General features: G+C 47.0%; 1 protein-coding gene across 4 annotated transcripts in view; it reads right to left on the bottom strand.

Moving 5' to 3' along the window:
* The window catches only part of LOC115171480 (liprin-alpha-3), a 40,457-nt gene that overhangs the window by 11,056 nt on the left and 15,765 nt on the right, over window positions 1-13,636 (bottom strand). For 3 of the 4 annotated variants that reach the window (XM_029728323.1, XM_029728324.1, XM_029728322.1), the window contains exons 12-28: window positions 11,464-11,547; window positions 10,872-11,003; window positions 10,486-10,548; window positions 10,318-10,400; window positions 9,831-9,996; window positions 9,401-9,597; window positions 8,875-9,115; window positions 8,047-8,180; window positions 7,773-7,924; window positions 7,529-7,625; window positions 7,291-7,372; window positions 6,975-7,175; window positions 6,145-6,207; window positions 3,943-3,969; window positions 3,597-3,772; window positions 3,013-3,110; window positions 2,540-2,715 (exon numbers count right to left, since the gene is read on the bottom strand). In XM_029728323.1, the coding sequence (XP_029584183.1) occupies window positions 2,540-2,715; window positions 3,013-3,110; window positions 3,597-3,772; window positions 3,943-3,969; window positions 6,145-6,207; window positions 6,975-7,175; window positions 7,291-7,372; window positions 7,529-7,625; window positions 7,773-7,924; window positions 8,047-8,180; window positions 8,875-9,115; window positions 9,401-9,597; window positions 9,831-9,996; window positions 10,318-10,400; window positions 10,486-10,548; window positions 10,872-11,003; window positions 11,464-11,547 (2,172 nt within the window). Of the gene's footprint in view, window positions 1-2,539; window positions 2,716-3,012; window positions 3,111-3,596; window positions 3,773-3,942; window positions 4,253-6,144; window positions 6,208-6,974; window positions 7,176-7,290; window positions 7,373-7,528; window positions 7,626-7,772; window positions 7,925-8,046; window positions 8,181-8,874; window positions 9,116-9,400; window positions 9,598-9,830; window positions 9,997-10,317; window positions 10,401-10,485; window positions 10,549-10,871; window positions 11,004-11,463; window positions 11,548-13,636 lie in introns of those variants that run through there. The other variant, XM_029728325.1, reaches the window with a different exon arrangement.

Here is a 13,636-nt window from a genome sequence, read left to right on the forward strand (position 1 = left end):
GTCATCTACCAGCCAGCAGTTAGCCTGGGGACTCTGTTACTGAGATACAACTGTCATCCACCAGCCAGCAGTTAGCCTGGGGACTCTGTTACTGAGATACAACTGTCATCCACCAGCCAGCAGTTAGCCTACTGTTACTGAGATACAACTGTCATCCACCAGCCAGCAGTTAGCCTGGGGACGCTGTTACTGAGACACAACTGTCATCCACCAGCCAGCAGTTAGTCTGGGGACGCTGTTACTGAGATACAACTGTCATCCACCAGCCGGCAGTTAGCCTGGGGACGCTGTTACTGAGATACAACTGTCATCCAACAGCCGGCAGTTAGCCTGGGACGCTGTTACTGAGATACAACTGTCATCCACCAGCCGGCAGTTAGCCTGGGGACGCTGTTACTGAGATACAACTGTCATCCACCAGCTGGCAGTTAGCCTGGGGACGCTGTTACTGAGATACAACTGTCATCCAACAGCCGGCAGTTAGCCTGGGGACGCTGTTACTGAGATACAACTGTCATCCAACAGCCGGCAGTTAGCCTGGGGACGCTGTTACTGAGATACAACTGTCATCCACCAGCCGGCAGTTAGCCTGGGGACGCTGTTACTGAGATACAACTGTCATCCAACAGCCGGCAGTTAGCCTGGGGATGCTGTTACTGAGATACAACTGTCATCCACCAGCCGGCAGTTAGCCTGGGGACGCTGTTACTGAGATACAACTGTCATCCACCAGCCGGCAGTTAGCCTGGGGACGCTGTTACTGAGATACAACTGTCATCCACCAGCCGGCAGTTAGCCTGGGGACGCTGTTACTGAGATACAACTGTCATCCACCAGCCGGCAGTTAGCCTGGGGACGCTGTTACTGAGATACAACTGTCATCCACCAGCCGGCAGTTAGCCTGGGGACTCTGTTACTGAGATACAACTGTCATCTACCAGCCGGCAGTTAGCCTGGGGACGGTGTTACTGAGATACAACTGTCATCCACCAGCCGGCAGTTAGCCTGGGGACGGTGTTACTGAGATACAACTGTCATCCACCAGCCGGCAGTTAGCCTGGGGACGCTGTTACTGAGATACAACTGTCATCCACCAGCCGGCAGTTAGCCTGGGGACGCTGTTACTGAGATACAACTGTCATCCACCAGCAGGCAGTTAGCCTGGGGACGCTGTTACTGAGATACAACTGTCATCCACCAGCCGGCAGTTAGCCTGGGGACGCTGTTACTGAGATACAACTGTCATCCACCAGCCGGCAGTTAGCCTGGGGACGCTGTTACTGAGATACAACTGTCATCCACCAGCCGGCAGTTAGCCTGGGGACTCTGTTACTGAGATACAACTGTCATCCACCAGCCGGCAGTTAGCCTGGGGACGCTGTTACTGAGATACAACTGTCATCCACCAGCCGGCAGTTAGCCTGGGGACGCTGTTACTGAGATACAACTGTCATCCACCAGCCAGCAGTTAGCCTGGGGACGCTGTTACTGAGATACAACTGTCATCCACCAGCCAGCAGTTAGCCTCGGGACGCTGTTACTGAGATACAACTGTCATCCACCAGCCAGCAGTTAGCCTGGGGACGCTGTTACTGAGATACAACTGTCATCTACCAGCCAGCAGTTAGCCTGGGGACTCTGTTACTGAGATACAACTGTCATCTACCAGCCAGCAGTTAGCCTGGGGACTCTGTTACTGAGATACAACTGTCATCTACCAGCCAGCAGTTAGCCTGGGGACTCTGTTACTGAGATACAACTGTCATCCACCAGCCAGCAGTTAGCCTGCTGTTACTGAGATACAACTGTCATCCACCAGCCAGCAGTTAGCCTGGGGACGCTGTTACTGAGACACAACTGTCATCCACCAGCCAGCAGTTAGTCTGGGGACGCTGTTACTGAGATACAACTGTCATCCACCAGCCAGCAGTTAGCCTGGGGACTCTGTTACTGAGATACAACTGTCATCCACCAGCCAGCAGTTAGCCTGGGGACGCTGTTACTGAGACACAACTGTCATCCACCAGCCAGCAGTTAGCCTGGGGACGCTGTTACTGAGATACAACTGTCATCCACCAGCCAGCAGTTAGCCTGGGGACGCTGTTACTGAGATACAACTGTCATCCACCAGCCGGCAGTTAGCCTGGGGACGCTGTTACTGAGATACAACTGTCATCCACCAGCCAGCAGTTAGCCTGGGGACGCTGTTACTGAGACACAACTGTCATCCACCAGCCAGCAGTTAGCCTGGGGACGCTGTTACTGAGATACAACTGTCATCCACCAGCCAGCAGTTAGCCTGGGGACGCTGTTACTGAGATACAACTGTCATCCATCAGCCAGCAGTTAGCCTGGGGACGCTGTTACTGAGATACAACTGTCATCTACCAGCCAGCAGTTAGCCTGGGGACGCTGTTACTGAGATACAACTGTCATCCACCAGCCGGCAGTTAGCCTGGGGACACTGTTACTGAGATACAACTGTCATCTGGTTAGATGGGTGAGTACCTGTGTGTTCTGATTGGTTAGATGGGTGTACCTGTGTGTTCTGATTGGGTATCTGCAGCAGCAGGGCCAAGTCGGTGTAGTCGAAGGTGTCGTCCAGAGCCAGGAGGGCCCCATGGACCCCGCTCTCTGTCAGGTTGTCAGCGTACTCCTTCAGCCCGATGTTCTGCACCCAGCACATCACACGCTCGTTGGACCACACCATCACATCTACACAGAGGGGTAGTGGGACGAAGACATCTGTCAGAAAATATCAGAACACCTGATTCTCATTCAAAGAAACCCACAGGGTGACTGGATCTTACACTGACAGGGCCAATGTGTGTGCAGACTTTTGCTCAATCCAAGCAGTGAAACACCTGATTCTACTAATCATCAATCGAGGCTTTGATTTTTACTGAATGGAGGATTGGTTGGATGGATGGATGGATGGATGGTTGGATGGATGGATGGATGAGAAGCACTAAATTGGAACAAAGGATATAATGTCAGTGAGGAGGAACTCACCTTTGTTCTGGTGTTGGCTGTCTTCTCTCCTCCTCTCTAGCTCTTTGCGGTCGTAGTTCAAGCGCTTCAGGCACATTATGCCATAATGCAAACTAACCCTGAGAAAGGTCAAGAGAGGTCAAAAGGTCAGGCGGTTAATAGAGGGCATGGCGACTGACTCTCACCTGTACTCAGAGAAAGTATTAGAGCGCTCCGGTGTCTTTGACCCTGAGAAGGCCTGGAGACACACCTGCAGAGTGAGAGTGTCACAACAGCAGGAAATCTTTCAGCATATCCTTTAACACCTGCACGTTTCCCATGCCACGAACACACACACACCAGAGAGAGAGCTAGTGTGTCAACAGAGGAAGGGAGAGAAAGAATGATGGACAGAAAAGGAAAGGCAGTGAGTGAAGTGGGAGTGGGAAACAGTTGCAGAAGAAGAATTCATTGTTCATTTGCAGAAACTGGAATTTGTCTATTTGCTTTTCACCACCCCCTCGAGGCAGAAAACCGCCTACCCACCCAGGTGCCGAGGTTAATAACAGCAACAGAAAGAGAGAGTGAGAGCGAGAGACAGACAGACGAGAGCAGGCCATATGTACCTATGGAAGCTGTCCACCATTTTGAGCTGTCCCCTCAGCTCCTTCTTGGTCAGGTGGTCCAGCATGCGGGCGTCCACCAGGGACTCCATGAAGTAGGAGCGGTACTGGGGCAGACCCAGGCTGGGCAGCCAGTCATTACCCACCCATTCATGGTTCATATCCCCATAGGCCAGGATCTGAGATGCAGAAGAGGACTCCACTAGTGTCTCATTTGTTTCAGTTGTTGTTCGATTATTACTTATAGTACTTTTCTGTATTAATCATTTGTTTTTCAATGGCCACATACAATAGTGTAATTAGTGTGTTATATGTTGATGCCATTTAATACAGTGCTTCCATTCCTTACCTGATCCCAGCTAATCTCTTTCAGCTCCTTAGATGCAGCAGATAGACAGGAGAGAGAGAGACATGGGCAGAAAGAGCGAGAGAACAGAGGCAGAGCAGGAGAGGGGGAGCAGGCAAGACAGATGGATGGAGGAAAAGCAGAGGGAGGAGGGGAGAAGAGAGTAAACAGGAAGGACAAGACAAAGGGAGGAACAGTGTGTTAGTGAATGGGTCATTAGTGTGAAGCAGTTTAGTGAACGGGTCATTAGTGTGAAGCAGTTTACACAGAAACAGAAACTAGAGGAAGAGAAGAAGATGCTCAACACCAAGGTCTAGTAGTTCCACAAACTCAGAGAGAGAGCGAGAGAGAGAGAGAGAGAGAGAGAGAGAGAGAGAGAGAGAGAGAGAGAGAGAGAGAGAGAGAATGAGAGAGAAAGAAAGAAAGAGAGAATGAGAGAGGGAGGGTCAGAGGGAGAGAGATAAAGAGTTTGACTCCTAACTGAGCAGTATAAGTTATAACTGTAGAGCAATATATACGTACAGTGCATTCGGAAAGTAGTCAGACCCCTTGACTTTTTCCACATTTTGCATGATTTTTTTTTTCATAATCAATCTACACACAGTACCCCATAATGACAAATCAAAACAGGTTTTTAGAAATGTTGGCAAATTTATTACAAATAAAAAACTGAAATATCACATTTACATAAGTATTCAGACACTTTTGGCAGCGATTACAGCCTTAAGTCTTCATGGGTATGACGCTACAAGCTCGGCACACCTATATTTGGGGAGTTTCTCACATTCTTCTCTGGCTGGGCCACTCAAAGACATTCAGAGACTTGTCTCGAAGCCACTCCTGTGTTGTCTTGGCTGTGTGCAACTGTTGATGAGGTTGTTATCCTGTTGGAAGGTGAACCTTCACCCCAGTCTAAGGTCCTGAGCGCTCTGGTGCAGGTCTTCATCAAGGATCTCTCTGTACTTTGCTCCGTTCATCTTTCCCTCGATCCTGACTAGTCTCCCAGTCTCCCAGAAAAACATCCCCACAGCATGATGCTGCCACCACCATGCTTCACAGTAGGGATGGTGCCAGGTTTCCTCTAGACGTGACGCTTGGCATTCAGGCCAAAGAGTTCAATCTTGGTTTCATCAGACCAGATAATCTTGTTTCTCATGGTCTGAAAGTCCTTTAGGTGCCTTTTGGCAAACTACAAGCAGGCTGTCATGTGCCTTTTACTGAGGAGTGGCTTCGGTCTGGCCACTCTACCATAAAGGCCTGATTGGTGGAGTGCTACAGAGATGGTTGTCCTTCTGGAAGGTTCTCCCATCTCCACAGAGGAACTCTGGAGCTCTGTCAGAGTGACCATTGCTCAGTTTGGCCGGGCAGCCAACTCTATGAAGAGTCTTGGTAGTTCCAAACTTCTTCCATTTAATAATGATGGAGGCCACTGTGGTCTTGGGGACCTTCAATGCTGCAGAAATGTTTTGGTACCCTTCCCCAGATCTGTGCCTCGACACAATCCTGTCTCGGAGCTCTACAGACAATTCCTTCGACCTCATGGCTTGGTTTTTGCTCTGACATGCACTGTCAACTGTGGGACCTTATATAGACAGTTGTGTGCCCTTCCAAATCATGTCCAATCAATTGAATTTACCACAGGTGGACTCCAATCAAGTTGTAGAAACATCTCAAGGATGATCAATGGAAACAGGATGCACCTGAGCTCAATTTCGAGTCTCATAGCAAAGGGCCTGAATACTTATGTAAATTAGGTATTTCAGTTTTTTATTTTTAATACATTTGCAAACATTTCTAATAGCTTGTTTTCGCTTTGTCATTATGGGGTATTGTGTGTAAATTGATGAGGAAAAATAATAATTTAATCAATTTTAGAATAAGGTTGTAATTTAACAAAATGTGGAAAAAATGAAGGGGTCTGAATACTTTCCGAATGCACTGTTGATCACAGGAGGCTGCTGAGGGGAGGACGGCTCATAATAATGTGACGAATGGAGTGAATGGAATGGTATCAAACACATGGAAACATGTGTTTGATGTGTTCGATACCATTCCACTCATTTCGTTCCAGGCATTACTATGAGCCCGTCCTCCTCAATTAAGGTGCCACCAACCTCCTGTGATATATGTCAATGTTAGATGAACGTCAATGCTAAATGTCTGGAAAATGTTGAGACATTAACTTAACAGGACAAACATACTTACCGGTTTGGTGGCTGCGTTTAACGACTCCATCTCAGCATGGGTCATCCACACGTTACTGGTCGACTGTGGTCATAAGACAGGAAAGAAAGAAAACACGATCGTCAGAAAAACTATATTGTTTGTGTGTTGATAAGTCTGCTGTGAATGCAGGTAACATTTTTATGTTAATCTCTACACATAATGTAAATGTGCATATACAGGTAACTGCCAAAATAATGGAACCACTTCAGTAAATGAGGGACACAAAGTATATTGAAAGTAGGTGCTACCACACAGGTGTGATTCCTGAGTTAATTAAGCAATCACCATCCCATCATGCTTAGGGTCATGTATAAAAATGTTGGGCAGGCCATTATTTTGGCTACCATGACTATGCCCCCATAGGATGACAATGCCCCCATCCACAGGGCACAGTGGTCACTGAATAGTTTGATGAGCATGAAAACGATGTAAAACATATGCCATGGCCGTCTCAGTAACCAGATCTCAACCCAATTGAACACATATGGGAGATTCTGGTGTGGCGCCTGAAACAGCGTTTTCCACCACCATCAACAAAACACCAAATAATGGAATTTCTCATAGAAGAATGGTGTTGCATCTCTCCAATAGAGATCTAGAAGTTCGTAGAATCTATGCCAAGGTGCATTGAAGCTGTTCAGGCTCGTGGTGGCCCAACACCCTATTAATACACTTTATGTTGGTGTTTCCTTTATTTTGGCAGTTACCTTTATGTATATGTGTGTATATCAATATAGTATCATGTGTACCTCTATAATTGTGTCTACACGGTTTTTGTTCTGTGAGTGTGTACTAGTGAGACTACTAACAGAGCGATTGCTGGCCGGGGCAGATGGGCTGGTGAGGGACACCATCTCCTGGATGGCCAGTCTTAGTTTGAGGCGGTGCAGGGGGTTACTGATGCCAATCTCCCTCTGGATCTCTGTGTCAGACAGGTTGGCCATGATGGCACCACTCTTCACGTTGGCACGACAGGCTGCCACGTACCACGCTGGCATTCCCACCCACAGCTGGCGTAGAGAGGGAAAGAGGTGAGCTAGAAACAGATTGGCTTGAATGTAGTGATCGTGAGGGTTTATATGGCTATAAAGGTTTCCCATCTATCTATCAAACATCTATGAGTACCTCTAACCAGGAGACCACAGTGGGTCCATCCCAGGATGCAAAGGGAAGACCCTGACGACACGCCTCCTCCAGCAGCTCATGTCTGGGAGAGAGAGACCGGGGGAAACAAAGGTTGAATAAGCATGAAACGAAAAGTGATTTCTGAAAGAGAGGAAGAAAAGCAGTGGAACAGAGAGTGGAAAAGAGAAATGACTTCAGGAGAGAAAGGAATCGGAGGGAGATATTCCCTGAGACTCACTTCTTTTTGCTGCGGCGGTTGTCAACAGTTCCTGTCATGCTCCCCTTGGTCAGTCCCATAGAATCCCCAGTACCGAGGTCCTCAGAAGGCGTAGAGGCTGAGAGACACAGGGAGTCAGGGGTTACAAAGACTACAAATATGGGTGTCAACACCAGGTGGACTTTGACCTGTTGCAGTTCAAACACATTTAAAGCAAAGTCATAGGATATGTAGTTTTTCGAGTATAATTTCAATTCTCTCTCACCCAGAGAGGCAGACTCTCGCCCAGCCGGGCCCATCCTTCCCTTTTCCTTCTTCCCAAAAAGGCGGCCGATGGAAGACTTGATGCTTTTCTTTTTACTGGCTTTGTGGAGAGAGTCCTGACTGCTGTTGGAACTGCTGCCGTCTGCTGACAGACTGAGAGACAGAAGAGACAGAAAGAATAAGAGAAACAGGGAAGGAACGAACCATACATTTACATTTAAGTCATTTAGCAGCCATACGAGCACTACATCATCGATGATGATCGGCTGTCATACCTGCGGAATTCCCTGGGGTCGTCCATCATGGCCCCTGGGTGGGTGAGGGTCATCCTGTCTAGTCGCAGCGCTCGGGGGGTGGGTGGAGGGGTGGAGTCAAGAAGGGCAAGGGACCTATCATCCTCTTTGTTATTCTGGAGGGTAAAGTAGGAACACATTTAGGGGCCTTATACAGTATGTATACTGTACGCACGCATGTACACACACCACAGGAGGTCGGTGACCCCTTAATTGGGGAGGATGAGGTTGTGGTAATGGCTGGAGCGGAATGAGTGGAATGGTATCAAATACTTCCAAGCATGGTTTCATGTAGAAAAAGGAGGAAGGGTACAGGTACACAATAGTAGATTTTGGTAGACAGAAGGTGCTCTTTGGTAAAAGGGGTGAGTTGGTCATCAAAAAGAAAAGAGGACCAAGGCACTCTTCATATAATTCATTAAAATGCCTTTATTAGTATGGCATGTTCAATAGAAACAAAGTTTAAAAACTCTGACGCGTTTCGGCTGCATGCCCTTCGTCAGGGAGTACAAAGAAATGATAATACAATGTCCTCTTTTGAACAGCTTTTTCCAATAAACCCTGATTTAAAGAGGGAGTGGTTACAGCATTCATTAGACCACACCTAGTAAGCAATACTATACCCATTAAAAAGTGAAATACTGTAAATATGTTTTCAAAAATGTGTTTGTTAAATGCCATTTCATTCACTCTGTTCCAGACATTATTATGAGACGTCCTCCCCTCAGCAGCCTCCACTGACACACACGCACAAAGACTCACACATTCACAACACACCCACACACAGACACACAGACAGAGCAGCTGTACCTGTCTATCTGTCTCGCGGTGAGGGGAGTGGGGCAGGCGAGGGGTGGAGACCCCAGAACTGGGGGGAGAAGGGGAGGCCAGGGTGGAGGAGGTGAGGGATTGAGGGATGAAGCCGCGTCCCATACTGTCCCTCCCCAGGGAGGAGGGTGGGATGGGGGAACCGTCCAGAGCCACACTGCTAACCCTGCTCTCGATCTCCTCCGCCCGCAACTCTGTACTCTCCTTCTCTTCCTGGATCAGCCTGACAGAGAGAGGGGGAGGAAGGGAAAGAGGGAGGGAGAGTGAGAGAGATAGATAGCCAAGCGGGTCGGAGAGAGAGAGGGTAAACAGAGGAAAGTGAAAAGGGGAGAAGAGGGAAAGACGGGAAATTGAGGAGCATGTCAGACGGAAGACCAATGAATGTTGGTCTTGAATGAGAAAATGAAAAGAAACCTCAGATGAATCTTCTCCACCTGCATTTGACCTAAACTGCTTGTACACAATCACAGCACCCCTCTACCTGCATCCCTCCCTCCACCTCCCTTACTTGATCTCCTTGTTGATTGCCTCTAGTTGTTCCTGCAGCATGATGGCCAGTGTCTGGACGTCAGTCTGTCCGCTGGGAGACAGCAGCTCCGAGCCAAACAGTGTCTCTCTGTCGTCCTCATCGTCAGAGCAACCGTGGTCCACACCCCCCTCAATCCCGGTCCTCAGCAGCACTGACCCACTGTCCCAGTCCCTGTACTGCACACATACACACACGCACAAACACACATGCAAGCATGCGCACACACATACACACAGAGAAGGCTCAGTTTGTTGGGTTGTGATGCTTGCAACATAACAATTATTGGTTTAATTCCCAAATGGACAGACAACATCCACTGAATAGATGTGTTAAGTGTAAGTCAATGTGACTATATCATTATCAATATTAGACACGTCAAAGGTAATCATGTGATCATGTGACCTCTGACCTTGCTGGTGTCCTCCCGGGCTGTGCTCCAGCGCCCGCGGTGAGTCCGCCTGACCACGGCCACGGTGTTGGCGTTACCGTAGTGATCCAGGTGAGCGGTGGAGCCCGTGGGGAGGGAGCCGCCCCCGTGGGAGTACCTCAGCTCCAGAGCACTGCCTGGGAGAGACCTGAGAGACGTAGGGAGAGAGAGAGAGAGAGAGAAAGAGAGAGAGGGAGGGAGAAGAGAAAGATAGACTGATATAGACAGTGAGTGGGAGAGATAACTGAAATATACATTCATCCAGCCTCTCTGCTCCATATGTAGAGGCCACACCTGAACCTATACTGAGAGTTGGAGAGAGAGGTTATAGGAAGCACATAACACTACAAACCACTTATACTACTTGGTTACAATACTGCCAGCCACATTCATAGGCGGCAGCTGTATGAGGTGTGTTGGAGGTGTGGAGGTTGATGTGTAGGAGGTGTGTTGAGGAAGGGAGGGAGACCTGGAATAGCAGGACCCGCCGGGTCTCAGTCTGAGCTGGTCCAACTCCAGCTGAATCCTCTCCAGCTCGGCTATCAGCTGGTCCTGAAACAGGGAAAGAAAGAGAGAATAAGTTAATACAATTGAAATATTTAATAAAATGATTCAATGGAATTATCTCTTGATATACCTTGTTTGCTAGAAGGTCGTCCTGGATCTTCTTCATGTTAGAAAGTTCCTCAGAGAGAGCATTCTGAAAGGATCACCATTAAAAAAAACTTTTTTAGGTCTACTGCATAACAACAACATATCTGTAATTACACATTATCAATGCCATGAGGTCCGAACTGTATTCCATAGTAGCTGTTTAGAGCCAGAGTGGGTTTAATATTGAAGTGACAACAGTCTTGAATAGAAACTGGATGAAGAGGATTGTGTTGCCTGTTTTGAGTGGGAACTCAGGTGTGTGTGAAATGAAGGTGTATGGGTTTTGGTTGAAGTGTTGACTGTTTTGAGTGGGAACTATGCTAAGTGTGAAGAGGTGTGAGAGGGTGTGAGTGGGCCAGTAAGTAGTACCTTGTCCTCCAGGGCAGCCATCCTCTCCTTGAGATGGAGCTGAAGCCTTTCGTTAGACTCAGACAGCAGCTTGTCCACCGTGTCAGACAGACGCTTGTTGTGTTCATCATTCATCCGCTCCCTCTGCCTCGCCTAGGGAAAGGAGAGAAAGAGAGAAAGGGTGGGAGAGAGAGAGAGAGAGAGAGAGAGAGAGAGAGAGAGAGAGAAAGAGAAAGAGAAAGAGAAAGAGAAAAGAGGGAGATTAGGGAGCTAAATAGTGAGGTATTTTCATGTCTGTTATTGTTTCTACTGTTGATCCTGCTGCCATCTTGGACAAGGCCTCTCCAATTGGCAAACTCTGTGTGCCTCCCTTGCCCTGAGGCAGGGAGAGAGTAAAATAGAAAAATGTAAGGACAGAGGGTGGGTGGAGAGTTAACAGCGACCTTTCTGCTTGACTGAGTGAGAGAGAAGGAGATTGGGATCTGAATACAGACTGACAAATAGAGGGTTTAGAAAATTAGTATGCCATTGTAGAGTAAAGAGTGATAAAGGAATGGTATGAAAGAGGGGGTGGAAGGGAGAAAAAGAAAAAGGGAGAGCGAGCATGACTCACCCTCTGTAACTCCTGATTCTTCTCCTCTAGTTGCGCCTCCATCTGTCGCAGTCGCTCCTCAAAGTTACCATGACGCTCCTCAGCCTGTGATGCAAGAGGAGGAGGGTGGGGAGTCAAAACAGGCAGCATGTAAGAATGTTGATAGAACATAATTATGACTGCGCAACCTTGGGTTGGGTCAACCTTTTGATTTAAGTGATCCCCTGTCTGTGCAGATCATAGTCAAACACAGTAGGATGTTTTCTAGCATACACATTCACTTCTGATCTGTTTTCAGATGTCAGTCAGTGGCGGTCAGTGCTGTTTAAGATGTCGTTTTTCATGAGCATGGCCTTATTTCTATTACAGCACATTGGATGACTGTCATTCATATTCCATTCACCCAGTTCAATGTAACAGCGATAGGTTTAGGCTACTACAGGATACTCAAATTTTACCTATACCCCCATGAGGTTGCTACAACTTAGTCTTTGAATGAAAGTTTACAACGTAGGTGCACACAGGTCGAGAGAAAATGTTGAGGTGACAGACAGTGACACATGGATAGACAGTGACACATTCAATACCGCCTTGCACACTCTGGCCTGCATCTAGCTGATATAGGGTGTAATCATTAGTCCAACAGTTGCAAACAAGAGTTTCTATTGAACAAATTCAGGTATGTTCATCCCCGTTTTGTTCCATTTGCTTCCGTTTAAGAAACATTTTCCAACAGAATCGGCGGAATGAATACACCCCTGATCACACGTAAACACAGTTCACTTTCATAGCAGCCATTTTGTATTTCTTCTTGCATCCATGCGCTCTCCTCCTCTCACCTTGTCCCCTTACGTGACCAGGCGAAAAAACCTTTCCAAGCCAAACCATATCATAACCGCTACTCATAGCCTAGATGTTGTCACCATATTAGCTAAAGTAACATCATAGTCAACATAGCTAAAACAACTAACACAATAGTAAACCCGCTACAATCATGCAGTAACGTTACACCGGCGGGCCCCGGTGGCAATAAATTAGTAAAAGTTTACCTTGACTTGGAAGAGTTCCAGTGTTGTGTTGGATAGTCATAGCCAGCTAGCTAACATAGCATCCCTCTGTTTGAGCAGGGTGTTTGAGTAGGCTAAACTAGCTAGCTGCATTTGCTAGCTAAGTAAGTGAAACTGAAAGTGGAATAAATTAATTTGTTCAAAACTGTTCAACTATTGTCTTTCTCTCTCTTTGAGTCAGCTATCATGCAGTATTTTTCTGTTACCCAAAATAAATTCAACTACTCACCACATTTATGCACTGCAGTGCTAGCTAGATGTAGCTTATGCGTTCAGTACTAGATTAATTCTCTGATCCTTTGATTGGGTGGACAACATGTCAGTTCATGCTGCAAGAGCTCTGATAGGTTGGAGGACGTCCTCCGGAAGTTGTCATAATTACTGTGTAAGTCCATGGAAGGGGGTGAGAACCATTTTGGGGTTTTTGTATTGAAGTCAATGTACCCAGAGGAGAATAGAAGCTAGCTGTCCCCCAGCTACACCATGGTGCTACATTACTGAATGATGTTAATGCAAAATAGTGTGTTTTAATCAATTATTTGGTGACATGTGATTATATTTAGTATAGTTTTATCTAAAAAGGATATCTTAAATGTTTTACAATTTTTACAATTCACTGAGGAGGATGGTCCTCCCCTTCCTCCTCTGAGGAGCCACCACTGATGTCAGTGTACATGAATCTTATTTGGAGTGACATTTCAGCTATCTTGCCTCAACAACTACTACATAATTGGTTCTTTAGGGTTACGCTGATGATTGAGACATTTACATCTCCTTGACAATCATGTTTGTTATAAATGACAGTTTTATGATACAAGCAATTAATTATTATTCAGCTCTTGACATGTTCTGCACCTGAGGCTGAACTACAATGTAAATAGTGTGATGAAGCCAATCATTATCATGCAGGGCTCGTAGCAGCTATTTATTTATTTCAGATTTTGATTGGATATTTATTTGATTTGAGCGTGCTGTCAATTTTACACACGAATGCACGCTTGGATGCTCTCACGCACGCACACAAACGCATGCACACACACGCACACAAACGCACGCGCACACACACACACACACACACACACACACACACACACACACACACACACACACACACACACACACACACA

Source organism: Salmo trutta, chromosome 32 (assembly GCF_901001165.1).
Source record: "Salmo trutta chromosome 32, fSalTru1.1, whole genome shotgun sequence".
Taxonomy (NCBI): Eukaryota; Metazoa; Chordata; class Actinopteri; order Salmoniformes; family Salmonidae; genus Salmo; species Salmo trutta.